This window comes from Tyto alba, unplaced genomic scaffold, assembly GCF_018691265.1.
Source record: "Tyto alba isolate M040663 unplaced genomic scaffold, T.alba_DEE_v4.0 Super-Scaffold_9, whole genome shotgun sequence".
NCBI lineage: Eukaryota > Metazoa > Chordata > Aves > Strigiformes > Tytonidae > Tyto > Tyto alba.
The window spans coordinates 19698877-19726316 of record NW_024881330.1 but is presented as its reverse complement, the minus strand read 5'-3'; the positions used below and the strand labels follow the sequence as shown (position 1 = coordinate 19726316).

Sequence of the window (27440 nt, the reverse complement as noted above, 5' to 3'; positions counted from 1 at the left end):
TGAACCACCAATGCCCCGCTGTGCTACTGATCACTTGGAAAAAAAAGGAAGAGCACTGTAATCAGATAAATCTCCACAGGGGGTGACACTAGGCTTAAGTCTACTCAGCAGGTATTTTTTGGTCACAGTTTTCACTGTCTTAAGCTTTACAACTGAATGGGTAACAGCCCCATGTGCCTGTTACAGCTTTGCCTGTGTCACATCAGGAGGGACATGACAGACCTCTCCTTTCCCTGCTCCAACTGCTGTGATGAGAGCAGCCAGAGCAGGGGAATCAGGTCTCCAGCCTGATGTGCACAGCTGTGAACCTGTCTTTGACAATATAACCTATGATCCTCCCTGTCTAAGATGGTTATGAAAAATGTCCACAAAATGTAACAGGACTTCAGAGCTAAGGGCAAGGGGGAAAACTACATGGAAGCACGTGTGTTGTACCATACCCTGGCACAGAGGGGTTTACGAAGGAAAAAGGATGAGAAAGAGGAGGAGAGGGAAAGAGCTGTGTGTGCCACAAAATTATGTCTCAAACCATGCTATGCATTAACAAAAACATGTTCTTGCTGTCTGGTAAAATAATGCATCAACTCTTAATTATTAATTCCATAATAATACATATAAATACATCTAAATGCATCTGAAAAATATGATCTTGCATATCTCCTAATGAAGATATTTACTTTGGTTAAAAGGTATTAATATAGCTGTGGTGTTATACAGTGAATTAAAGCTATTTTCAGATGTTAGCTGCATACTGATTGCTCATTCACAAAACAATTAAAACAGAAATGAATTAAGCTCAGAAGCAGCAAATTCACCACTTCTTGCATCTCTGCATTCTAAGCCATAAAAGAATAAAAGGAAACAAAATCCAGTCTCCAGGAAGGAAACAACATTTTTTCAGCTTTATCTCACAGGATTACCGCTTGAGTAGATGTTATTTGATTCAGACCTACTCATTCATCTCTAATTAATTAGTGATTTGTTCTTCTGGTTATCTGTTATCATTGTGGTTTTTTAATTAGCTGTTTAACATGGATAAGTCACTGCATTGTCCTTAAGATTGCATGTCTCTTTGTATTTATCAAATCTACACTTACGAAATCAAGTGGGACATTCTCTGAGCAGCAGAAATAAAGTAGCTGTTTCTTTGCAAAAATGCATCTTCCAGTTAAATTCTCTGATTTCTAACAAGGCACAGATTCCGATCCAAGTTTCTCCTCTATGTTATGGTATGTAAAACGGCTCTTTCTTGCATGGGTTTTCTGATATCCTTGTTCAGAATTTATTCTGTTCCAAATACATCAATTACCTCAGGCTTCTGGCCTTTATGTACCCACTTGTTTTAATGTTTGTCAGCCTTAATGTATTGGAGGGCGCTAACCTTTCTGTCAAATGTATTTGAATTTCATTAAAGATTCTAAGAATTACATAGGTTGAACAACTAAACAGATGAAGGGCCCAAGTTTCACTCCTTTCTCATACCAGAATGAAAACCAGTGGTCTAGATTCTGAACTGGTCTCTTTGGTACAGGTCCAAGAGAAGGCAAAAGAAAGCATCATACTGTCACTTCTTGCTTCTTTTGCCATGGAATCACCCCAATTCTAACAACAACCACTCTCTGGCTCTGCTCCACTGCATTTCCAAATCTACTGTTTGTTCTCTATATTAAATATATATAAGTAAGAGATTTTGTGATTTACTGTTTGCATTAAAGAGCAAGCGCACTCAGAGATATTAACTCAAGTGAAATTGAAACAGTTGGTTTCAAAAGTTTTATAAAGCTCAGAAGTTATGAAGAAATAGGCATATATTTTCAAATGTGGAACATGACTTTGTTTCAAATTATTAGAAATACTATAACATTTTGAAATGACAAAATACAACTGCTAATTTTTTTTGTTCCCAACAAAAGTACTTTACTAGGACTGAAACAAATTTGAAAGTTGTTTCTGTCATCCTGGCTGTATTTGCTTCTACATAAAGCATTTTTAGAGATCCCTTCACTCAGCTATAGCAGTAGCTCTGTGCCCTTTGAGCAGTGCCCCCATCCTTACCCAGTGTCATGTGCAAGAAGTGATGGTATAAACCACTTTTCCACTGCTTTTGCATAATAGAGCATACAACATGAAGCCAAGAATGTAGAACAGTAAATTGTTTTCATATGCTTGTACTAACAGCTTTCAGTCTGCTCCATATTGTAGGTGAACAACCAGCCACCCACAGCCGGCCATCTCGGGTGACTGCCAGTATTTTCAGCAGGCTTTTTACCATGCTCTAGTAAAGACACCAACGTGCATCACAAACTCCCATCTTCCATGTGGATCTCTTCTATAGTGTTTACAGCGATCAATAGCAAATGAGCACACCTGGATAGTCAGACACCAGATGCTCACATGTTTTTTGGTATAATTCAGGTTTTCACTGTTAGTTAGGAAGAAGTTACCAAGCTTTACATCAATTAGAGATCTGGCCACATATGCCTCAAACCAATCTGATGTTCTCCCTCCATGTTTGGGCAGCTGATGGTCTGTGCTTCATCTGGACCCAGCCTGATGCCACGTGAGCTGAGAGCTATTCTCTCAGAAACTCCTTTTCTATTGACTTTCTAAGATTTTTGTTGAGCTATTTATACAGCAAGGAAAAAAGTGCATAGCTACCAATTGCTTTGCAAGACCAAATGAGTCAATCTCCTTCACAGCTACTAGATTAGCATTTTGAACCCACTGAGCATCTCATTATGGATATGCTAAACTGCCTGTTGGTAATCAAGGTACTTAGTTGAGGTGTGTAATTTTCACAGCAAGGAAGAATTTGCATTAAACATTATCAAAATACAGTATTTTAATGAGTGATTTAATATCCTCGTATTGCATTTCTTCTGAGCATAAGAAGCTGGTACTGTGCTAAATAATGATAAGTCTTTCTACTACAAAGTTAAATGAATGTTCCGAAATTCTGTCTGATCATTCATTAATTTATCCTCTGGAATAATAGACAAGCAACTATACTATTTTGACAAAGGTCTAGGTAGAATCATGGTAGAGTTAGTATTTATTCTCCTTACTTGAGATTCTCTAGAGACACAAAGCAGATGATAGAAAATTGGTTTTACATAGAAACAAGGACGTTCTGACCATGAAGTAAAACTATGGGATCTGTGAGATCTCAAACTCATAACCACCAAGGACAAGATTTCTGGTTTGATCTTTCAAGCAGCTATTATATTTCTTCTTGTTTCAAATATTGGATTTCTTTTATAGGCAATTAATTTTAATGCCTGTTACATACATGTGTGCTCATAAAATCTAAACCTTACGGAACGGGATTCCAGCATAATTTTAAAATAATTTGATTTTTGTTAAGAATTTGGAAGTATAGTCTACAATTTTCCCTCTAATCACAAAAAACTTTCCATTGTGTTTTTCAAAATATGAGCAACAATTTTAATCCAAAGTACATATATGAAATAAAGCAGACTTTGACAATATACATTTTCTTCTTTAAATTTATGCATTATCAAATAGCATTAATAAATGTAGTTTAAAGGAATAAAAGATATAATAGAAGCCAGAATAATGCCCAGTTTCTGCAGTGTTACTTTTGGGCAAAGACTCAAGAAAGCCCATGAAGGAGAAGTTGGGGATTCTGTTGTTTACTGTGATGCTGACAACTGCCTTAGCAGAGGAGAATGTCCAGCAGCTGACTCCAATCCTAGATGTTCCCATTCCTTCCCTTGTGAACTCCCCCCACCATGCTACCATTTTCCTGAAGTAGCATTCATTTCAGATTTGGGACAAAATTTTAAATACTATTTTAAAAACCTTTTTACTTTTAAAAGTTAGGTGACCTATATTCAGGAGGGAATTGAATTAAAACTATTATGAAATCTCTGCACTTAAGGGAATGAAGGACAGCGATTCTTTTTTAAGAGTGAAACAAAAGCCAAAATTTTCTCTATTACATGAGCTGCCTTCTAAAACATTGTTATCTTATTCACCTTTCTACCTACATAAAATGATAAACAGTCTTGCAGAAAAACCTACACATAATGAGATGCTGTACACAAAGCATCTGCTTCCAGGGATACAATAAGGAAAGACTTTCAAGAAAAAAATCTGCATCATTAGTAATCAATGGGATTGATCTTGGAGTAATTCAGCATAACTAAATTTTTAAAATTCATAGGTTAGATCATCCAGCTGGTGTACAGAAACAATGGTGCATGACTCCATTTGGTTAGTCACAAGGAGCACAAATTGTGTGCCTAACTCGGCATGGCTGTCTATCATCTACAACTTTTTCAATTCATGTCATCTTTTTGGTTCTTACATGATGAAATTATATTTGATGTATTTGATGAAAAATTTAGGTTGGAAGGAACTTTAGAGGTCACATATTACAACCTCCTCCTGAAAAGCAGTCTGCCTTCAAAATTAGATCTAGTCACTCAGGGACCCAGTTGAATTTTACAGCTCTCCAGGGATGGAGGTGCCAGCCTTTCTCCAGACTCAGCCTCTCCCAGGATGAGCAACTGTTCCCTGGTTTCAGCTGGACTTTCTCTTGCTGCAAGCTGTGGCTTTTGCTTTTTGTCCTTACCCTGTGCATTCATGAGAGCTTCCTGCCTCTGCCTTCTGCATAACATCTTCTCTGTTGTGTAACTGAAGGCTTCAGCTAGTCGCCTGCATCAACTCTTTCCTCCAGGCTGAGCACTCTCTGTTCCTTCAGCTTCTCCCCATATCCCACGTGCACCCATCTGCAAAACATCTTAGCAAATTTCTGCCAGACATCCTTCAGCTTATCAACACCTCTTGCAATGGAGGCTCAAAACAGGACACAGTATTTCTCATACGGGCCATGTGGGTGCTGAGAGAGGGAAATAACTTTGCCTTCACTTGGTATATATGATGTCATTAGTACCCAGCTCAGTACTCAGCACCCTTGTGTAGGGGAGCTTAAGGATAAAGTAATGCTCCCCTGCTCCCATTTGTTTCCCTTCCTCCTTCTCTCACCATTTCTGTGCGCAAGAAAAAAGAGAAAAACATAAAATAGATCAGTGTTTCCACAGATGGTTAGCAAACGTACAGAACTGTTCCTCCAGATTCATCTTCCAAAGGTACTGGGCCTCTATCTTTAAGTAACTGTGTTTAGGACAAGAGGAATGGTGACAAACCCAGAAATTCTGGACTCGCTTGCTGTTCATGAGGAATCTCCAGTGCTCGACTGATTTTGGACAATACTAACCCAGTTGTCTAGCTACCCTCTGTGTTCAAGTATAATTTTAGTAAACTGACTCATCCTTTTCCCTTCAGCACTTGACATAATGACTCGAAATATTTACCTAATCAGGTATAGCAATGAATAACTTACAGCCAACCCACAATTTCTGACTTGGTGCTTCCATGCATACCACATTGCTTAGATAACCAGCCCAGGAACGTATCTGCTAATGCCCATAAAGCAGCTAGGACTGACCCAGGAAATTATTGCAGTAATATGCATTTGTATTAAATCATCCCAAGAATCATTAGTATTCTCTCCTGGTTAATGCAGTGGTTTGAGGATCAGTAAATCCTTAGCCTAGATGTTCCCTCTGACTTCTACTGTGAGCTCAGCTTGAACACCTAATCTCCTTGTTTCTCTCCCCAGGGAGGTGTAAGGATGAACTTTCACTTGGATAACTTTCCAAAGATAAAATGCTCCATAAGTCATTTGCCATAGAATTAAACCTTACTGCTGCTGTAAGAAGTACCACTGGATCTTGAGTTCAGGCAGAGCATGGAGAAAGGAACAGTCTACTGGGAGAAAATCCTTTGAGCTTCTCTCCAAATAGGGGGCTTTGGTGTGATGCCTGGAATGCCTCAGAAATCCTCTGCTGCCAAACATGCAGCGAGAGAGGAGAGACAACTAAATATATAAATACTTAATTGTCATTTCTTTATTTCAATCACCTTTCTGATGTGCCTAACACAAGTCTTCCAGAGTCTCTCTCAATTGCTCCTTGTTTCTCATTTAAAATTCAGATTTGCAGCCTCTTGTTTTTCTTCAGTGATGTTCTCTCTGTCACCATCTTATTACTGGTTTTTTCCCTCAACTCCTTTGGTATTTTTCTTCGACAATAAGTCTTTGTGAAGCACTGGTGAAAACACAAAAGAAAAAAGGACCCTTCATTTTTTGTTCTTTGTTTGCTTCAAAACTAACAAGTGTTTTCTCTTTTATTTTTCCTTCTGGGACTTTTTCTTGTTAAATGCATGTGCTTACTTTCTATTTTGTATTTTCTTCTGCTTTTCTAGAAATGTGTGAGTTAAAATTTAAAACCACCCTGTAGTTACTCACGGTCGCGTTGTAAGAGGGGAACAGATACTGTCAGTTTTCCTGCTCTGTATCCTGATTCTCATGTGCATGTGAGTACATAGGAAGTAAAATGGAATTTAAGCAGATAAGACATTATTTAAGACATAATCATTATGATATACCTGCTTGGGTCCAGATATCCAAAGTTGGATATACAAAGATAATCCAACTATGTCACGCGTATACGGAGTTTACTGATTTCTGAAGGAACTATTAAAATAAGAAGAACACATGCTTATCTGTATAACAGTGAGCTCTGAGTACGTTCCATTGAGTTTAAATTTCATTGATGGCTGCTAACCTCATCTCAGTTGTAATAAAAGAAATGAGACCCCAAAGAGCATGAAATAGCACAATTAGAGTGCTTTGTCTACAATATTTGACATGTACACATTTTAGACATCATAAGTCATGCCTTGTTCATACCACGGCTCATTATGACCCAATTAATCCCTTCAACAAATTGCTCCAAACTGAAAATATTATTTTTGCATAAAGATGCTTGTCTTGACAGCTGTGCAAAGCATTTGTTGAAATGTAGTATGAGATAATGCTTCCAATGTAAAAACAGTAAAATCCAAACTAATAAACAGCTTTCATACTCTATACATCATTAAAGTATTAAAGGGAATGATCATCTGTACATTAAACACTTGGAATTGTACTTTACTTGCAGAAACATCCCATCATTTTAGTGGTGAATATTATTCTCTAATGCTCAAGACAACTGAATGTTAAAGGCAACGTATAGGGAACATTTAATAGTGCTAGGATTTTTTTTGTCATCATTCAGTATGCTGACCCTACATAGCTAATAGCTCTTTTAAACATGTGGCAAATGTGTGTATATTAGGGAAATTATAAGCAACCTCTTTAATCTAAAATAGTCTTAAATGACCGTTAAAGCTTGGAGCATTTATTTCCACGCAAAGCACAACTGAACAAATTTATAGAAATGTTAGTAATTAGCTTTATTTTTTTTTTCCTGGTGAAAAAATTTTTATTTATACAGTTTTCAGTATATTAAAGATATTAAAAGGAAATATTTTCTGTTACATTTTAAGGTATTGTCCTTTATGTAATTGACGTCCCAGGGCAGTTATTCGTTTTTTTTCCTTTTCGTTGTCATAAAATGACAGTTTCTTTATGTTTCCAGTGCATCCATTATTGGGAATCACAATATCATTTCGATGCCTCTTGTCTCTTTTTCTTTGTAGACAGGAAACACTATATAAAATACAAAAACAGGCAGGTTCAGCTCCTTAGACTGTTCAAATGAACATAGCCTTATTAAAATTAACTGATGGATGACGTCTCTGCTTTAAATTTTCTCCTAGAACTGAGTGGCCAGTATTCGAGTAAGTGGCAGAAGTACTTTGATTGTTTTGGTGACTGCTTTCTTAGACAATAAGTCTTTTAATGACTTTATTACTTTCCCTGAACCAACATCAGTCCAACACGAAGGTTAAAAGAAAATAAAGATGATACCGAAAAACCTCACTTTTGAAACAGGATTTGCACTGTCATGGAGATTAAAAGCCCCTAAATCAAATTGAATTTGTCAGATACACATAGGAAACCTCAATTCATGAATCCTAAATCATTTAGGCTCTTCTGGAAAAACCACCCAAGATTTTAGCAGTAAAAAGTGGAGGTGTTTTCCAGTGACAGGCAGCAAAAAATCAGTTAGAAAGAAGGATTGGCAACTTGGGTATTGAGATTTATCTCACAGAGAAAGTGTTTGGTCCCTTCACAATCTTTACTCATAAAAGGCTTTTCCAGGTGCATATTTCTCCCACAAACCAAACACTTTGCCACAGGCTCACTACATTAGCACAAAAACACCGCTATATGGTGCAGCAGATGTAGGAGAATAAATTCTAGTTGATCACGGTTACTACAATATTTAACCATGTCAAGTGTAAATCCAAAACATGTTTGGAGGTGATCATGCCAGTAGCTAGTTAAAAGCCAGATTTTGGATGGTACTGAGGTTACATCACTGATGGTGACTTTTGTTCTCTACAAACTGCAGTCTTGGAGATATTTGTACAGCAGTAAGTGCTCAGCACTCCCTTGTAGGTGGATACAGAGTAAAGAACCCAAGTTAGTTATGAATTTTTATGAACCCTAAATACAGAGAGGTAATAGAGTATCAAATTGACATTTTTGCAGACCCATTTTTCAGAACAGAAAAGGCCAGCTAGGGAAGTGATCTGAGTTAGAGAAACAGAATTAAGAATAATTTATAACTACTGGGACAAAGTGTTTATAGTGATTTGTTGTTTCATCTCAGCACATGCTTAATGTTACAAGACAGTTTGTTATGGGTTTGTTGTGCCTCAGTGAGCAGAGATGCATTTTAATTGAGACAAATGGGAAAAAAATTGGACAAGAATATTGTTGGCTAAGCAGTATACAGCACAAGGTGTATACACATGATACCTCCCTCTCTCCCTCTTACCCAAAGGGTTGTACCAACAAAAACCTATTAGCAGAAATCAGCACATTTCAGGAGCTTGGTTTTCTACCTATTGTTATTGACTTGCTAACTGCATCTGTCCTCATTTGTACATGTAATGTCAACTGATGCCTGGACCAACAGGTATGTTTATAAAATGGAGTAACAGATATGCAGTAAAAGTTTCACAGTGATCTCTGGTCCATCTGCTCTCAAAATTTCTCTGGCACAGCTGCTGGTTTGCATGTATTAATGCTGAACTGCCTTTGAAACTAGATAGTGTATTTTGATGGTTGCATTAGTACAGCATTAATTTGGAGAAAAAGCTGGTATTTTGCTGATAGCCACATTCAGTATCTGATGTCTGACTGATGGTCATGTTAAAAAGGTAAGTTGAATGTATCAGGCAATGCACATCATATGATATTTGAGCCAAATATATGACACCAGATGCTTTAATTACATAGAACATATATTTACAGTCTTGAAATTCCTTCTGCAATTACTGCAGTTTTTACAGAAACACTGTAGACTGGGGAAGCACTGTATGGAGAGAAAAGGGAAATGCTCCATAAAGGATGTTAATCAATACTATCAAAATCCTCTGGATGCCTCCTGTAGCTATACTTCCCTATAGCCATACAGTTACAACTATACTTTGTTTCTTTACCACAATGCAACACTTGACAAAAAGCCATAAAAAGTGAACTACTCTCTGAGACAAGATGGTCTATCCCATCTCTGATACAGACCAGCAGCAAATGCAAAGAAATGAGGTAAGCATCAGATAAGACATTTCTTGCACATCTTCCGGACTTCCCATATTCACTTCAAAGTCATGTGGGCTTTTAAATATTCTCCAGCTTCTCTGCATCCCAAGTCCTCAGCCATTACTTCTGGCACTGCAAGCACTTATATACTCTCAGATACATTAGTTCCTCAGCCCCAACTCCGGCCATCCACATCACCTACATAAGCTAGCAGAATACATGGAGACATGAGGAACAAGACTTCATGGTGGGATGGTGTGGCAGAAAGGCATCAGTCATCCCTAAAAGAGAAATTAGTCTATGGAGGTGCCGAAAACTTCCACTTCAGTTGAAGTCACTGAGGGTTAAAGGGTTTATCCAGGCTGTCAACTAACTTAGTGTCTTGGTTTGAACTCTGGTTCAATGTCCTGCTGGGTTTGATCCCTGCTGGGTCCCTGATTAGTGACACTAAATCTGTGAGACTTCACCTGGGCCCTCTCCCGGTGTGGTTCCTGCGATGGGGTTGAGCATCTGTGGCTACACCCACTATAGCCACATAGGTTTAAAAGCAGAGATTGCTAAGGGGAAATCTGTTTAATTTGAAGGATAAAATGTTGTAGAATGTGAAGGGGACTGGAAGGAATCATTTTTTTGACACCCAGGCATTACACTAGCACTGACCTTCCTTCTTCTTTCAGCTGTGTCCAGAATAATGGGATCTGCAGATCATATGGAGCAGAATCTCAGTGAGATCCATGATGTGATTCTGTTGATATACCATTGGTCAAGTAAACAGTAACCTGAATTTTGGCACAGAACATTGCTAGACCACTGACAACAAATCTGATTATTTTCACTCCTGTTTCTCCATCTGTTAAATAGGAATAATGATATTTGCTTACATTGTTAAGTACTTTGCGTTCTACAGATGAAAAGTATCTAATCACAATTGAAGTGTGAACAGAAAAATGGAAAAAATGACTGGAAAATTTAACTGAGTGGCTTCAAACCTCTGAAACTATTTGAGTCTAATTTCCAGCTCTCATTCAGGTGGTATTCCCTTTATGTCACGACCTGTTGTTTTAGTCTATTTAAAATCCTACTTTTTCAAACATTACACCATGTGCCTATGTTAATCCTTCTCTCTTAACACTAAAATCTGTTTTGAAATCCAAGTTGCCTTTCCCCAGTTGTGCATCTTTTTATTTTTTTGAACACTTCCTGAGCAAGCAGCAAAAACAATTGCCCTAAATGGAGGGAAAAAGGGATTTTAAACCAGATCAAATCTTTAGCTTTTTAACACAATACTATAAGAAGAAACAAAGGGTTGAAGGACTCTGGTGGGGAGTTGACAAGACCTCTTTCACTGAGCCTTTCAGAAGGGTTTGTTACTGTTTCTCTCACTTAGGCATTAAGATTGCCAGCAAGTAAGACAGGAAAGCTCTTCATGCATCCCTAGGTGCAGCTGGGCTCCTGAATTTTACTACTGCATCTGTAGAGCTTTCATCAGCACATCTCAAAGCAGTTATTTCCACCAGTCTTTTATCTGTCTGTGGTTTTACACAACCTGACTAAGCGAGGAGGAGTTTACTGAACCAGAGGAGACTCTTCATTGAGGAAAGGGTGGTGGATTAGTAACGCTGTGGTTGTGGGTGTGCATGTGCACGTGTGTGTGACTGATGTCATTAAGAAGAAGTTTATGCTCTGATAATTTTATTGTTGCTGTGCTACAATCCAGAAAAGAGCTGAAAGTGCTCAGGAGTGATGACAGCAACAGCAATAGAGGTTTTGAAGAGAATTGACTATAAAGAAACCCTATTTTTCCTACTGTTTGCAAAAGCTGGGATACGTTTCTTTCTGTAAGCTCTGAAGGGACTCTTACAGCTCCCTGCAAGGCAGGAGGCAAGTGTAAATTACCATCACTTTCACAGGGACGGGGACACAGGGGAAGTCAGTATTTTAGAAATTGGTATATTTTTGGTGCTAGTCAATCTCCCCTTTGTTTGCCAGGGTGGATCAATATGATTGATAGGCGAGATAGCTGTCTGACAGCAGAGAGAGAAAGCAGCATGAAGTAGAAAACCTGTGGGGCTTTACAAAGCGCTCTCCTTTCACCTCCCGCTGCTGTCTCCACCCTCGGTGCGTCGTGACTCCTCCTGGAAAGTGGTGATGCTGAAGTCTGCCTGGACTGGATCAGCTCAGTCCCGTGCAATGTTTTAGCCAGCTGGCAGTGCAGAAGGACTCTGCTTTCCCTGCTGCCGCTGCCACTTCTGCAGGGGGGAAAACCTCCCATCTCCACATGCTGTGTTTTCACGAATGCCTCAAATCAGCTATGAGAAAATAGCTTTTTAACCTGTGTGAATGAGCTGGAGTCTTGGAGGGATTAACCCTGTCTGGTAATTGAATTTACAAAGATTGAAAGTCCAGGTGCTTTCAGGGGAGTGGAGGACAGTACAGGAATGGGACTGTGACTACATGGAGAATGTGTTCTGGGGCTACAGCTCACTCACGCTCTGCTCCACTCACACTTTTGCAGGGGACCAAGAACATGTGCTGAGACCGAGTGCTGGGCAGAAGCAGCAGTGGGCTAGCGAAGATGGAGAATGGCACAGGGGATGAGCAGAACCAAACTGGGCTGCCACTATCAAGCCAGGAGATCGTTACAGCTGAATACCAAGTGGTTACCATCCTCTTGGTCCTCCTCGTCTGTGGACTGGGCATCGTGGGCAACATCATGGTGGTTTTGGTGGTCCTCAGAACCAAACACATGAGAACTCCCACTAACTGCTATCTGGTGAGTCTGGCTGTGGCGGATCTCATGGTGCTTGTGGCTGCAGGACTGCCCAATATCACAGAAAGCCTGTATAGATCCTGGGTGTATGGCTACGTAGGGTGTCTCTGCATCACCTATCTGCAGTACCTAGGGATCAATGCTTCTTCTTTTTCCATCACTGCCTTTACCATTGAGAGATACATAGCCATCTGCCACCCAATCAAAGCTCAATTCCTATGCACTTTTTCAAGAGCCAAAAAGATCATTATTTTTGTCTGGGCTTTCACATCCATATACTGTATGCTCTGGTTTTTCTTGCTAGACCTTAATACAGCAGTCTACAAAGACACTATTGTTGTGTCCTGTGGTTACAAGGTGTCCAGGAGCTATTACTCTCCTATCTACATGATGGACTTTGGTATCTTTTATGTTGTACCAATGGTATTGGCGACTGTCCTCTATGGCCTGATTGCTAGAATACTGTTCCTGAATCCCATCCCTTCGGACCCCAAAGAAAACTCTAAGACTTGGAGGAATGACGTGGCTCACCAAAGCAAGCCTGTGAATTCCAAGATGACTAACAGGAGTTTCAATAGCACTATTGCTTCTCGAAGGCAGGTAGGAACAGCAGTTTGAAATGGCTTTCTGAAACCTAAACCCCTCTTGTTTTAAAGATCACTAGTTTAAAACTGTGGAAGGGGGTAAAATATATTCTCCCTTTTTGCTAAGTAGTCGAACTGAAATTCTGTGATATGTATACACATGCATATAAATATGTATTTTTTCTTGCCTATTCATTATTACCTAATGCAAGGACTGAAAAACAAATAGTATTTTATTTCCTATATCAAAAAGCAATTAGGAAGTGTCAATGAAGAATGAACTGTTTTTAACTATGGTTTCTTTATATAACAGCCTGTTAGTAATCCTGCCAAATATACAAAGTCACCTGAGTTATTTGTGAGATCTGAAGAGAAGGAATTAGCCTGGGACTTTAGGAGGCTTGAGGTTTTGTCTCGGTTAAGGCACTGTGTCACTTTGCAAACACAGTCAAGTTGTTACTTTTCCTGTCTAACTCTCCTGTGAAAAGTCTACCTGAGCAAGTCTGTATATAAAAGCGCTTTGTAAATGCTAAGTATCTCTGTCATTCTGTTTCTCATAAAATATTTTTATGTATCGATGGCTCAAAACTGAGGCATAAGTTTGACTAGCCTCTTTTCATATTGTTACATACGTGTGTTTCAGTGTGCAGTTATGCAAGTCGAACACAGTTAGTAGATTTATTTACGGCCATTGGCAGTAAGCCGTACCGCCCCGTGCCCAGGCGGCGGGCAGCACGGCGGGGTGCCACGCTGAGGGGAGCAGGCTCGGGCTGGGGGGGGGCAGCTCCGTGGGCGTGGGGGAGCGATGCCCCACGCTCAGGGACGCTGCTCGCCCCACTCGGCAGCCGCAGCCTGGCACGTCGCTTTGCCAAGCGGGGTGCTGCTGCCTCCCTGCGCTGTGCATTTCCCTCGGGACGCAAAGCCGAGCTGTGCCCCTTTCCAAACAAGCTCAGCGTCTCCCTTGGGTGATGGGTTGAACTACATTCTTCTTATTTTACGTAGATTGCTACCATTGAACGGGAGGGACTGCTTTCCCTTCTTGCAGAGACGGCACTGACCTCAAAACTGAACCGCACTGCCTGCTAGAGCACCGAGTGCTCGCGGAGGGCTACAACCGTGGTTTGAAATGCACAACTGCAACACGTGGGCTAGGTTATACTTAATTACATGTCTCCAGTTTCAGTTAATAGTCGGATTAGAAGTGTTTAATTTTCTTTTTCTTTGTCCATTAATTAGTACAAGAAGAAAATAATCTGTTTTTCAAGTCCTCGGAATCACTTTAATATACATGCTTGATTACATGCGCTTAGCATCACTTGAAAAACAGAAAAATCTTTTACATTGAGTAGTGCTGAAGGTGAATACTTTTCTATAATAAAACTAAAAAATTAGGATTATAATGTGATCTCTTTTATGTCTTGTAAAGACAGCAAGACTTTTTCTAAAAGGCTAACTTGATTGTTTAAAGCAGCATCATTATGAATAAAGCTAGCATTCACATATAGTACAACATGGGAAGCAAAGCAAGGTTAGTGTGGCATTATTAATAATATTTTTTTATATAATATCAGCATGCAAAATATATCCAGTGGTGTAAAATGGGAAAACACATGTCCATATTCAAGAAAACCTGAAATCTTGACAGTTAATAAGACACACAAGTGTGTATTTCCTGCTGCACTGGCAAAGACATGTATAGATGACAGTATAGTTTGGCCTCATAGTGAATTCTGCTGTCATGTAAACTGTCTATATGCCTTCTAGGAACTGTGCTTATACTATAGTGATGAAATTGCATACAGTGTCCAGCAAGTGAACTGTAGAAGAAGTGATTGAAAATGTGGTGTACACTTCCTACTTCTGTGGAAGTTCTTATATTTATCCAAGAACATTTCTACAGAATGAAATGTCTGCATGTTCTTGTGGTGGATTGGCTCCAGCTGGCAGCCAAACACCCACTCGATTACTTCCTCATTCACCCCCCCAGCAGGATGGGGGAGAAAATGGGAAGATCAGGAGCAAGAAAGCTCATGAGTCAAGATAAGGACAGGAAGATAACTTATCACTTTTGGCATGGGCAATGCAGACTCCACTTGGGAAAATTAATTTATTGCCAATTTGTTGCCACAAGTTACTATCAGTCCCTTCCGTGAAACAAGCAGCAGCACAGGGCCAGGGTGAGTTGTGGTTGGATTGCAGAGGTTTGTCTCTGTCACTCCTGCCTTCTCACTCTTTTCCTCTGTTTCACTGTGGGTCATGCATGGGCTGCAGACCCTTCAGGTGGTGCCTACTTTGCCAAGGACCACCTCCTTCTCTGACTTTGCTATTCCCTCTGCTGTTTCTCACTCTTTTGTTCTCTTCTTCTCTCACTTTCTCTTTCCATCATTTTTGCCATTTCTTCACAGAGGCGTCTTCACAGAGGCACCACCAGCTTAGCTGTCTCCTGTGACGGGTTAGTTGAAACTAGATGGAACCATTTGTGTCCAGCACGGGGCAGACCCAGGCCTCTTCTCAGAGAGGCCACCCCTGCAACCTCCCCACTGTCAAAACCTGGACATGGAAACTCAGTACAGTTCCATTGAATGATTATGATTAATTATTATTATAATTAGCCTATTATGCGCTCATATTTATAAAATATACCATAATGAAACAGTAGGTTAGATAGGTTTCCTCAACCTTCATGAAGGTTAAACTCAGGAATTTCATAACCATTTCTGATGATGATTAATCCAACACGGTAGTACGTGAATTGATTTCCCCACAGAGTCTGACCTGGATTGTTTGTCTAATCTGGATTTAGCTTGACCCAGACTGCCAGGTCATACCATTTTCCTTAATTTTTATGGGACTTTCCATTATCTTATCTATATTTGGAAAGTCTTCCATTGTTCAAAAGGTCAAAACTTGCTTTTCACCTGGCTAAGAAAGCATTTTCTCCCCTACCTTGTCATACAGTGGCTATGTTTTTGTTGAAGAGCACTAGCTGAAGCTGTTTCATGGCAGAAATAGACTGTATAGTACTGTTAGGTTTTAGACATTTTGTTAACTTATATTATTTTGTTGATATATAGCTATATATGTACTGTCAGCTTTGTGTTCTATGTCTGCGTCCAAGAATTAAACTTCTATGTACAGTCAATGCTTTATATTCTGAGTCATACAGTTATGCAATTTAAAATGTTTTCTTCAAAAAAATGACAATACATGACTTAGGTTTCTGCTATGAGAGTTAGCCCAAAATTAGAAGCTGATGGACCGAAAATGTGAAGACCAACTTGGAAGCGATCCTGGATTCGATACCTAGGATGCTTTCTCACATCTGGCACCAATAGAAAGAGCAGGACAAGGAAGGAACAACCCTGATATGGCATCTAGAATACCTCCATGCTCAGGGAGGAAGCAAATATAGAGTGAAATATATATTTCCTTACAACTATGGAGGACAGCTACCTAAGCTGAAGCAAGGGAGGGGTGGGAAGCTCAGCACTGAGATAAACAGGGTGGGAGGGAAGTGGCTACTGCTGAAGGAGAATAGATGGACCATGTTCAGTTTCATTAGAACAGATATTTTCAGTCTCTGATGTAAACAGACATCACGCCAGCACTGAAGGGGGAAAAAAAATGGTCAGGGTTCAGAGGACTTTTGTTTTCTTTTCAAAATAGAACAGCAATTTAGAGCATTCTGTAATTTAGAAAGAAGGCCTGGAATATATTTTATAATGGTGAGTCAAGCCTATTTTAACATAATTTTCATGTGAGGTGCCTAGGGATGAGCTCAGAATGAAGCTATAGTACATCTCTAATGAACAAAAAACAGCTCTTCCTGATAGAAAGTGGTCCTCTGCTTATCCATTCCATTCAATGCCTTCACTCTCCCACCCACACAATTTAAAAGTCACTGCTCTATGTTAGCTCCAGAAAATATTTATTTCATTCCAATGTTTGAAAAGCTAACAGGAACAAAATTTGTTTATTAAAGGATTAATATCCCCATATCAACAACCACCAATGGACCATGCCTTCAAAGTACTATTCAGGGCCCCCTGAAGTTTTCATTCAAAGCACTGCAAGAAAAAACTGAACAGGGAAGACAAGCAAAAAAAAATCCAGGTGTAAAAGTCAGTCTTTTTTAAAATGTTGAAACAGAAGGAAAGGCACAAAATAAGCTTTCTTTTCTTATAAAGTATCTCCTTTTCCATCACATTTTTGTTTCACTGAACAACATTCGTTATCACTGATATTAGATAACTACTGAAATTACGCATGATTTGTTTACACTGCAAACTAAAGTTCTACCAAGGAAAGGAGTGCCAATATGTACCCATAAGATGTGTCAGGTGCCCTTCTTATATCCACTTCTGAAGAAATAAATCAATCCCACTCTTGCAATATTTATTCTGTTTTACAGAACTCTACTGGATAGCAGGGTGTGATAGATGTATTTTGAAGGTTTTCAAAAAAAGAAAACTAGTTTTATTTGACAGTCAGGCACTCCTGCATATATGGGAGTACATTTCCAATTGACTTTGGACTTTCCATCAGGCTCCTGGTGTCCCAGAAGGACCAGAAACCAGTTCATTCTGCCTCTTCTATATCAGAAGCTAAATCCATCTGATCCACTCTTTATAGAAAGTAGTAAGAATCATTTATTGTCTTTGCAGAGCTTTTGATCAGCCACTACAAGTAAGTAGGGAACACCTGACTTTCTCCCAAGGAACATCTCTGCCAGAAGAAAGTGAGATATTGGTATGCTCTATTTTCAGAGGAATCACTTTGTGTTCAAGGCTATGTGGCATTAGGCCCTGAGGAATCAACTAGCGTTGCATTTGTTTTTAGTATTGAAACATGCAGGTAAACCTTCAAATAACGTGTTTAGTTTGTGACTAAAGAAAAATCTTAAACACTATTAGGTCTGTTGGAGCTTGTGGTGACTGTGTTCAGTGGGCTTTCAGCTATGCTTTGCAAAGCAAATAACCTTGCTTGACTGAAATTTGTATATAGCTGAACAATACTGTGGGAAAGCATTTGACTGCCTATAGGGGGTCTCGGTGATAAACAGTGACATAATGTTTTTTCCAACAGCAGATTGGGAGAAAATGAAAAGGTGACTAAGAGTAAGGTGACACATCTTTGACCACAGAGAAACTATAAAGTATTTCTGCACAATTTGAACCTGAGAAAACAGAATAAAATACTTCTGGTGTACACATTTTCTCAAGTTAAACAGGAGGGAAGTTGAGAAAGCAAAATTTTCCAACACCCTTCAGTTGAATCCAGGTCACAGTGGATGAAACTTCAAAGCTTAACAGAGGAAAGATCAATATGAATAGAAGATGATATAATGACAAAGAGTATATCTTAAGGCCAGACAGTTCAGAGATGCATTTACTTAATTCAGAGACAGAGAATGAACTTCAATGAAAATTCAATGTTAAGATTTATTTAACAGCTATATGATCATTTGGAGAGATGATCACAGATCCCAAGGAGATGAATTGAAGTTGATTTCTATTCACCAGAAAATACAGACTATGAATTTGGAACTGTCCAATTAAAGACATAATTTGAACATGTAAGGAATCCTGGACCTCATGAAGCACTGAGAAACCATTATTGTTGCCATCGAACTAGGGTAAAAAGTGCATGTAGTGGCAAGAAAGATTGAATGTGATCCAAAGGATCATGAGCCATCAAGGAACTTTGTCCCAGACCCCTCAGGATCCTAGATGAAATAAATTTCCCTCCAAGACTTTGTTATAATTTCACAGAAACACTGAGGCTGGCAGGTGATCATCCAGTCCAACTCCAGTGGTATTATCACTTTCAGTAGTGCTGTGGGAGGCTGAAGACATCTGGCTTGTTAGCTGTTCTTCTGCCACTTTGCTTTAGTTTCTTCACTGAAGTTGCAAAGGCAGATGTAAGAGTTAGACCTTTTATTTTTCAGTCATGCGTATAATTTCATTAGCCTACCAATTTGTGTCTTTGCTATTCCAAATTGTCCTGTTATTGGTACTCACAAACCTTCCATATTGTTAAGTTTACAGAAAATACATTAACTGACTGTATCCTAATCAAAATGAATAGCAACTGAGCAAACACTAACTGCAGTTACAGGCATTTATTGCACATAAATTATAATGTGTGTGCATCAAATCAAACTGGAAGCAATACAAGATCCTGTATCAAAGGCTTGGCCAGATTTTCCATTAGCAAAAATCACAGACAAACCAAATTCAATATAATCAGTTAATTGCCTCTATCAAGCAACAGTTCTTATTCGACTTGCATTCACACGTTACAGCTTCAACTTTACACATGCTTGAAATTCAAGCGAATAATTCTTTAGTATTTACTCAGAGTCTTCCTTTTTGTGTCTTCACACCTTAAACTGGCAAAAGTATCAAAATAAGTCTCAACGCTTCTTTTTTTTTGCTTTTTCATACACAGCACCACCACAATTCCGCTTACTTCTAAAATGTCTTTGTTTACAGAAATAAAAAAAAAAATAATGGTTCCTATTTAAACTTCTGAAGGTTTAGCCACTTATTTTATAGTTTCTCTTTAGGACAATGAATTCAGATCAGATGTGTACCCGTGATGGTAAAGTTGAAAGCTGATCACAGTTTCCCTTCTTGTCCATTTTAGGCATTCTATTCCTAAATCTTTTATGAAAAAAAACAAGTGAGAATGAAAGGTTTCATTTCATGAATAGAAAATGTATTAGTCAAAGTATTCAGAGCAGATTTCACAATAAAACAAAAGTTCACCGACAAGTAGCTCCAACCAACATTGAATGCTTCTTTAAAGCATACAGTACAAGGGAGAAAAGTAATTTCTGCCTCTTTTTTTTTTATTTTTTTTCCTGTGTGTGCTTAATTTTGCTAACAGTGTTTCTTTTTTTCCTATCAGCACAAGTAATAGGATCTCTCAACATTTCTTAAACATTAATGCTTTTTCTTCTGAATATTTGAATCATTTTTTGCTGCTCATAAGCAAGAAAATGCCCTGAAGACCCAGGTACTGTTGGAAGAGTGTGAGAGAACTTAAAACTGAGAGATAGAAAAGAGTTTTGCCTGTCACACAGGAAAAATTTGAAAATGTGAGGAAAACTAAATCCTTTTTTCTACGAGTACCTGTTCTGTGAGCTACCTTGGCAAGCAGCTCATTATCTTTAAAAGAGAGCAAGAGGCCAGGGAAAGCAGATGGGAAGACAAGGTGGCAACCTAGTCACCATTTTATAGCAGCTAAGAGCCCATACATTATCTGGCTGATGTGCTCATGGAATCACAACCTGAGCTGTGTGCTTCCTTTTATCTTTCTGATATGTTCCTCATCTGTCTGGTCCTCTACATCAGATCCTGGTTCTGTCTGTATTGATCTCTCCCACACTTCCATTTTATCTCACTTAGCTCAGCCAACAGATCTCACTTTTTTTTTTCATGTCCATACATAATATGAACACTAAACTACATATTCACAGGTGGATTTCATATTTTCCCCAAAGGAACTCCTAGTTTTCTCAGTTATCAAGGTCACTGTGAAAAGTAAATACAGCCTTAGATAGCAAATACGTTTGTTTATACTTGAGATGGAATCCAACTCACTTAACATTATGTGTATCTCATGAAGTTGGTTGCTTAGTCAAATAAAATTATCTAAGGTCCCTCCATGGTCGATTAAAACAGGTAGGTTACCCTCTAGAGAAAGTCCTTTCTTAGACATTGATGCAGTACATGATGACCTTCCTGCCAGAGAAACTGCTCTGTTCTCTTATAACAAAGCAAGCATAGATTCTATCTTGCAATTCAAGAGTTTTGTATGGCTTACATAAAATCCTCAATCATATTCCTTGTTTTCACTTACAGTGTTATTATATCAAGAGCTTAATCCTTTTGTTTATTTAATCCTCCTCCTCATAGTACAACTTGTTTTGGATTACAAAATCATGGACTGGCATATACAATCTCTGTGCATTGCAATAAACACCACCAAGCACAAGAAATAAAGATACTATTACATGCCTTTTAAAACACCAGAGTGACTCTATGACACAGTAACTTAGTAAGTGTGACTACTATTTTTACCTATCGATGTAAGAAAGATTAGTATTCAAAGTAGAAGGAAGCAACTACCAAATTGTGAGTACCATGGTAATGAAAATGTTTTGTAAAAGCACTTCCTTAGAATGATAAGGTTTTGAAACAGGAAGGAAAAAGAGAATAGTGGTTCAGAATTAAAATATTTGGAATCTCTGTAGTAAAAAACCATTTTAAATATTTTTCAGAACATTCTCAGAAGCCAAAAGATACGGCTTGAAGAATGGTTGCATGCAGCCAGGAACACATTCAAACTCAAGCACTTCACTATCATTCAAAGTACACTTGAAATTTGGACTAAAATGGATTTGTTCAAAGCCTTTTAATCATGTTTTCAATCTCCTTAACTGAGAATAATTTGTACTCTGAGTATAGGATATGTAGTGCACATCCACAAGAAAAGAGTAATCAGTGTATGCTTGCCTTCACCTGAGTAATGAATGAAGATGTTAATGCTGCTGCTTTCAGGGAGCTTTGGTGTATGGTTACAGGTAATAAAAAGCAGGTTCTTAAAAAAGTTTATCCTCTTAGCACTCCACTGACGTCAAATAATTAGCTCCCCCCAACTGATGTTTAGTTATGTTTCATATGAAGTGATTTGAAAAAGGATATGGCAGTTTACTTAAGCAAAGCGGACCAAACTTTCCTCTAACCTATTTCTGTTCAGCCTCATCCATCCCAATTAAGATTTTTGGTGTGGATAAGAAAGCAGTTTTGGCCTGAAGAATGTATTTAGAAGATAGGTTCATTTATAAAGGTTAATTCAGGTGTGATGAAAGTCCAGGGCGTGCTTGCAGCATTTTTGGGTCAGAAGCCTCAGTCCGCGGTGGAGTGACAAGCCCTCTGTCGTCTGGCTGGGGACAAAGTGAGGGGTGCCAGAGCACCTTCTGGGAACCGATGTCATTTGCACATAGGTCATACTCTGAGGTAGCTGAGCATGAAAAGCCACTGCCTCCGGAACCGGCTTAGGGAGGATTTACGAATGAGGAAATAACTGTCTGAACTTGGGACCTCGCAGTGGATCTCAGAGGCACAACCATTGCTGGTCAGATGGATCAGGCAACAGAATTTATGCCTGACAATAGAGAGCTTGTGCCAGATTTGTGGGGTTTGGCAGCTTTGGAAGGATATGCGCTGCAGCCTGTTTAAAATTATGGTGAATTCCTCCCATTGTCCTGCACTGACTGAGCCCCCATAGCCACATGTGCCTGCTTCTTCTCTTGCACTGACTGTAGACTCTGTGGCAGCATATGGGTACATGAGTTGGATCATTGACCTAAGCAAACCAAAAACCGTCTCTGCAGAGATGTACTTTATTTCCAGTTGAACCAGCAGCCTGACCTGGCCCACGCTATCATCACTGGGGCCAGAAGAAGGAGGGAGGTAAGAACAAGATTGCTTTTTTAGCTGCGGTCACAGGTTACCTTGGCTTCAGTTTATGTCAAGATCAGGAAATCATGGAGTCTGAGTGCTGCATAACATCTGACAGTGAGAGGCTAACCTCTTGGCATTTTCAAACACATTCAAACCTGCAGACTGAACTGATCTCAGCTCAGGGCACTTTGTGTTGTGATCATGATACTTTTTATCTGGTGCTAAGAGCCAATTCTAATATGTTGTCAAATTGCAGCCTCAGTAAGATGAACATAGCAGCAGTACAAGCTAGTGTGTTAGATAGGAGGAAAATGCACATCGAGCTGCCAGTGTACATCAATTTAGCTAATACTTTGCACATTACATACATATATGTCTTTGAGGCATATAAGGTACAGTCACCTGAAGAGTAACAGCCTTTTTTCTTTGCCTTAAAGTATTAATTGTGTGACTCTAAAATATCCCCTTCCTGACAGTAAGATCAATTTACTTCTAGCTCAACCCAGGACTCAAATTGACAGCTGCACCATTGTAAGTGATTCTCTGAGCAATTGTTCGTTAAAGACATGTTCAGAAGAACTGTAAATTAGCAATGATCATAGGTATGATAATAGAGACCCCTGCTGATCTTCTGGTGGTGAAGTACTTTGATGCCTATGTGGATGATTATCGACTTGCCTTCTGAATGCCTGAGCTGATGCCACACATCTGTTAGTTGGGCTCAGTCTCATTGTTAATCCAAGCTCCACAAATGGTTACTTTCTTCCTTTAAATGTGAATTATTTTCCATGATGAATGATTATTCTCAGTTGAATGGATTTGCTCAATTTGGAGGCACAGCCTGGAGTTGAGCTGGAGGGAGGAGAGGCAGCAGGTGAGGAGTCCTGAGTCTTCCTCAGCCAGAGCAGGTCAGTACTGGGTCACCTTGATACTTGCACAGAACTAGTCCTTTTAGAAGTGGTTCGGAGATAAGGAAAAATCATTTTTCTAGTTACCTGAGACATTCACATTTTCATTTTGCTCTAGTATAATGATTGTTTGTGCACAGCAAACAAGAAAAATAGTGTAGAAGTCATAAGGAAATGTATCAATCAAGTGACAAAAAATGAGACAATATTTCTCAGTCTCATTTTTTGCTTATACTGAACACAGTTGTAGGAAAATCAAAAGTGAGGGTAAAGGGAGGAGAATTATAGGACAAAATTGTAGCCTTTTAATATGTACGTTTAGAGATAGGTAGGTAGATAGATAGATGATAGATAGATGATAGATAGATAGATAGATAGATAGATAGATAGATAGATAGATAGATAGACAGACAGACAGACAGACAGACAGATAGATAGATGTTCATTTATAGAGTAACTTTGCCCTTCTCACCATTCTTTATCATAATATCGATAACAAAAACAACAAACTGGATTATGTATGTATGTGCTTTTCTGAGTAGCTAGAATAAAATACATCCCTTAGGCAATGAGATGGCAGGCTTTCTATCTAACGAGCTATCTGATCAGAAGATAAGAGAATTAAATGCTCTCCTATAACTTCAGACTAAAAAAGACATCGAAAGCTAGCATGCATTTATGAGTGTTTTGCTTTATTTTCTCCTCCTCAGCACTGGCAGGGAAGGAGGGGGGTGAGTGTCTGTGTGGAGTTCAGTTGCCCTCTGAGCTCAAACCACTACCATGGAGTTATCTGTCTGTCCCCCCGGAAACAGCTGAAACACTTTATTGATCTACATCTATCTTTTCTGAAAGCAATGAAATTGTAACTCACACAGACAGAATGTATCCTGTGGTTACAGGAGTTGCTGTTTCACTGAAGTAAACTTCAGGTACCCAGAAAAAGGTGTAAAGCAAAAGTAAAAAGAAGTTCTTTAGACTAATCTGTCAATAAACAATAATGGTTTTATGTAAAGAGGAAAGGCAAATAGTAAAAAACGCGCACTCAAAAGAAGGACTTGTAGCTTACCAAAATCAGTGCCAATGCACAGTTCATGCACAGAGTTAACCAAGTTATCTCCTGATTTACATAAGGATGTGACACCATACTATCCCACTGTCACATCTCCTGTACTTTCTGCCTTGTTTATTAGCATCTTTCAAACTTTCTTTAATCTAGAGTCTAAAGAATACCATATATACTATAATTAAATTATTTACAAGAAAAAAGACTCTTTTTACAGTGGGTTTTTTTCCTAATTTGTAAATTATTTCTTATTCATTTAATTTCAGCTATGCTCGGTATACCCAAAGGTTGTTTTTCCTCTGTACAAAACAAATTTACACAATAGATGAAAGTTCTTATAATAATCAAGTTTTATTGTTAACCTTTTTTTTTTTCCTGGCTTTGTAAACTCTGTCATTTCAAAGTAAATCCCAAATCATGAAGATCTAATTAAATACTGAGGTTTTGAGGAAAATAAATACATCTAATTTTTTTTTTTCATTATTTTTGGATTTTGTAAATTCTTTTAGGGTGGCTGTTAGAGCAGATAATTTAATTAGGCTTCAGGTTCAATTACTCTATGGACTATACTAGTCTAAAGGAGGAGATTAATGTGGTTGGAAAAAATTACTTAAATCCTCATTTTTCCATTTGGATCAACACCTCCTTCCAGCTTGAGAAGTTGAAAAGTCTAAGGTCTACGACAATCAGCTTATTGAGATGTCACCTGGAAAGAGTAATTTAACAAAAAGTGGGAGGAATTTGGAGCCAGGTTTTTTTTGTTCTTCTTACGGTAGAAAACCTTTCTGAATCAAAAACTGATCAGAAATTCTCAGCTGAAGAGTCATAGATTTGCTTTGTCCCTAGAGATGTAGGAATGCACATGTTCCTTCCAAGATGAGTACTAACTTTCTGCCCCTCTTCTGTCTACCTTTGTGTTCCCCCAGGTTACCAAGATGTTGGCCGTGGTTGTGATCCTATTTGCCTTTCTATGGATGCCCTACCGCACACTGGTCGTGGTCAATTCCTTTCTCTCCAGCCCCTTCCAGGAAAACTGGTTCCTGCTATTTTGCAGAATCTGTATTTATTTAAATAGTGCCATCAATCCTGTAATTTACAATCTCATGTCCCAGAAATTCAGAGCAGCCTTCAGGAAACTCTGCAACTGTCAGCAGAAACAGGAAAAGAAACCGGCCAATTACAGCATGGCCCTAAATTATAATGTCATCAAAGAGTCTGATCACTTCAGCACTGAGCTAGAAGATATTACTGTCACCAATTCTTATCTGTCCTCTGCAAAATTGTCCCTTGGTGATACATGTTTGTCATCTGAGGTAATAATTAATGCATTTTAATGTTTGGTATAGAGTCCTTGTGAACCAGAGCATGTTCATGTGCGCGGGGCTGTGCTGGCCTAGCTTTCAGCTGGGACAGCACAGTGAAGGACCAGGGAAGGCTGGCAGTGACAGATGATGCACCACCAAACAGGGCATGGCGAGGAGGGAGAACTGCCCAGCTCTGGGAAGTGATGCTCTCAAAGTGCCTTGTGCCAAGCATGACGTGACTGGGAGGATCTGGGTATGGGGAAGGATGAGGAGAAACATGTAGATTGAGTCTTACTCCCTGAGGAGCAGAGGGCAATGGTGGAGCATCAGAAAGTAGTGCTTAGGCATGGTACCTCACATACATGCCTGGCAGGAGGGTGAACATTGGTGTCTGAGCTGTGCGATTCCTCCTGGGCGTGCTCTGTCTGCCTGCAGGAGGGCAATGGAGCATTTTCTTCTGTCTCACCCCCTGGCTCCAGCTTGGGGTTAACTAGCCCAGTGCCACCATGCATCTGGTGCTAAGAGAAGTCATGGATCTCCCCCACACCAGCGCTCTGGTCCTGAGAGTGCTGAAAGTCACATCTATTTCCATGCTACCTGCACCATCCCTGTGTGTAACACATCTCTTTAAACCTGCTCTATTCTACATGATTATTCATGTTACTGTTTCCACAATATTTTTTTACACAATACTATTTAAATGCTGTTCGTCAACCTGTATACCTTAGATCTTACGATATAGATGATCCACAGAGAGGCTTAGTTTTTTATTTCCTTTTGCAGATGATATGAAATTGAAGAATATTTCTTTCTCAGTTTGCTCCTTCTCTCCTCATTTTCAGGCCTGAGGCCCACCTTGTTCTGAGTACGCAGTCATATAAAACCTTTGGATGACCTGTATGAAATGTAAAGTCATTTGCTCACAGAATTGCAGGACTTACCATATATCTCTACCAACCTGTCTGCATCCTATAAGAAAAAGCAACCTCTTGGGGAGTCAAAAGAATATACTACTGATTCTGACTGAACAAAGCACTTTAAGCAGGTGAGTCGGCTTCAGTGGAATACCCAAATCCTTTGTCCCATGTATTGGCCAAAGAGTGGTCTGCGTTCTCAGAAAGAACAAGGCTGCCCACGATGTCTCCACGGACGCAGAGCGGGGTGGTGGGTGATGCTGCCAGTGAAGGTGAGAGGCGAGGAGAGGAGCTGCCCTCCTGCGTGGCTGCATGAGGCTGTACCTGTGGGGCCTGTCCGACAGCAGCCAGAACCGCTGCCAATTGCTGTGATTCTCTGCCACTGACTCCCTCATCTCACAGCAGTGCAAATCTGATTGCAGGCATCAAAACACGCTTCAATAAGCAGGTGTCTGATGGCAAAGAGCACAAAATCTTTATTTGTTCTTTGATTTTTTTTTATTTTATTTTTAACAGCATGAAATAGGAAGACCACTCAATGAATTCACAGCAGGGAATAAACACATTAAAAAGTCAGTAGGAAACCTTTAAAAAAATCTTTTTTTTTTTTCAGCAAGTTAGTTTACAGGTATACCACTTCAAATGTAAGTCTCAGCTTGTCATGGTTTAAGCCCAGCTGACAACAAAACACCTTGTGGTTGCTCACTCATTCCTCCCTGCCCTGGTGGGATGGGAAGAAAAATCAGAAGAAAAAGGTAAAACCGCATGGGTTAAGGGCAGTTTAATAGGACAACACAATGAGAGAAGAAGTAATAATAACAATAATATTAATAAAAGAATG

General features: G+C 39.3%; 1 protein-coding gene across 2 annotated transcripts; it reads left to right on the top strand.

The window, feature by feature from the left end:
• Nucleotides 1-12014: 12014 nt before the first annotated feature.
• TRHR (thyrotropin releasing hormone receptor) lies at nt 12015-26607 on the top strand. 2 transcript variants are annotated; one of them, XM_033000150.2, is made up of 3 exons: nt 12015-12953; nt 25308-25694; nt 26528-26607. In XM_033000150.2, the coding sequence occupies exons 1-3, from the start codon at nt 12159-12161 to the stop codon at nt 26531-26533; spliced, it is 1188 nt and encodes a 395-aa protein (XP_032856041.1). In that variant the 5' UTR covers nt 12015-12158; the 3' UTR covers nt 26534-26607. The 2 variants fall into 2 exon arrangements, with proteins under 2 accessions (XP_032856041.1, XP_042642256.1); XM_042786322.1 differs by lacking the exon at nt 26528-26607 and having other exon boundaries at nt 25308-25715.
• The last annotated feature ends 833 nt before the right edge of the window (nt 26608-27440 follow it).

Excerpts from the sequence above, each read along its gene's own strand:
- TRHR (XM_042786322.1), top strand. The coding sequence starts at position 12,159 with ATGGAGAATGGCACAGGGGATGAGCAGAACCAAACTGGGCTGCCACTA. Across the intron at positions 12,954-25,307 it reads CTATTGCTTCTCGAAGGCAG|GTTACCAAGATGTTGGCCGT; the intron begins GTAGGAACAGCA and ends GTGTTCCCCCAG.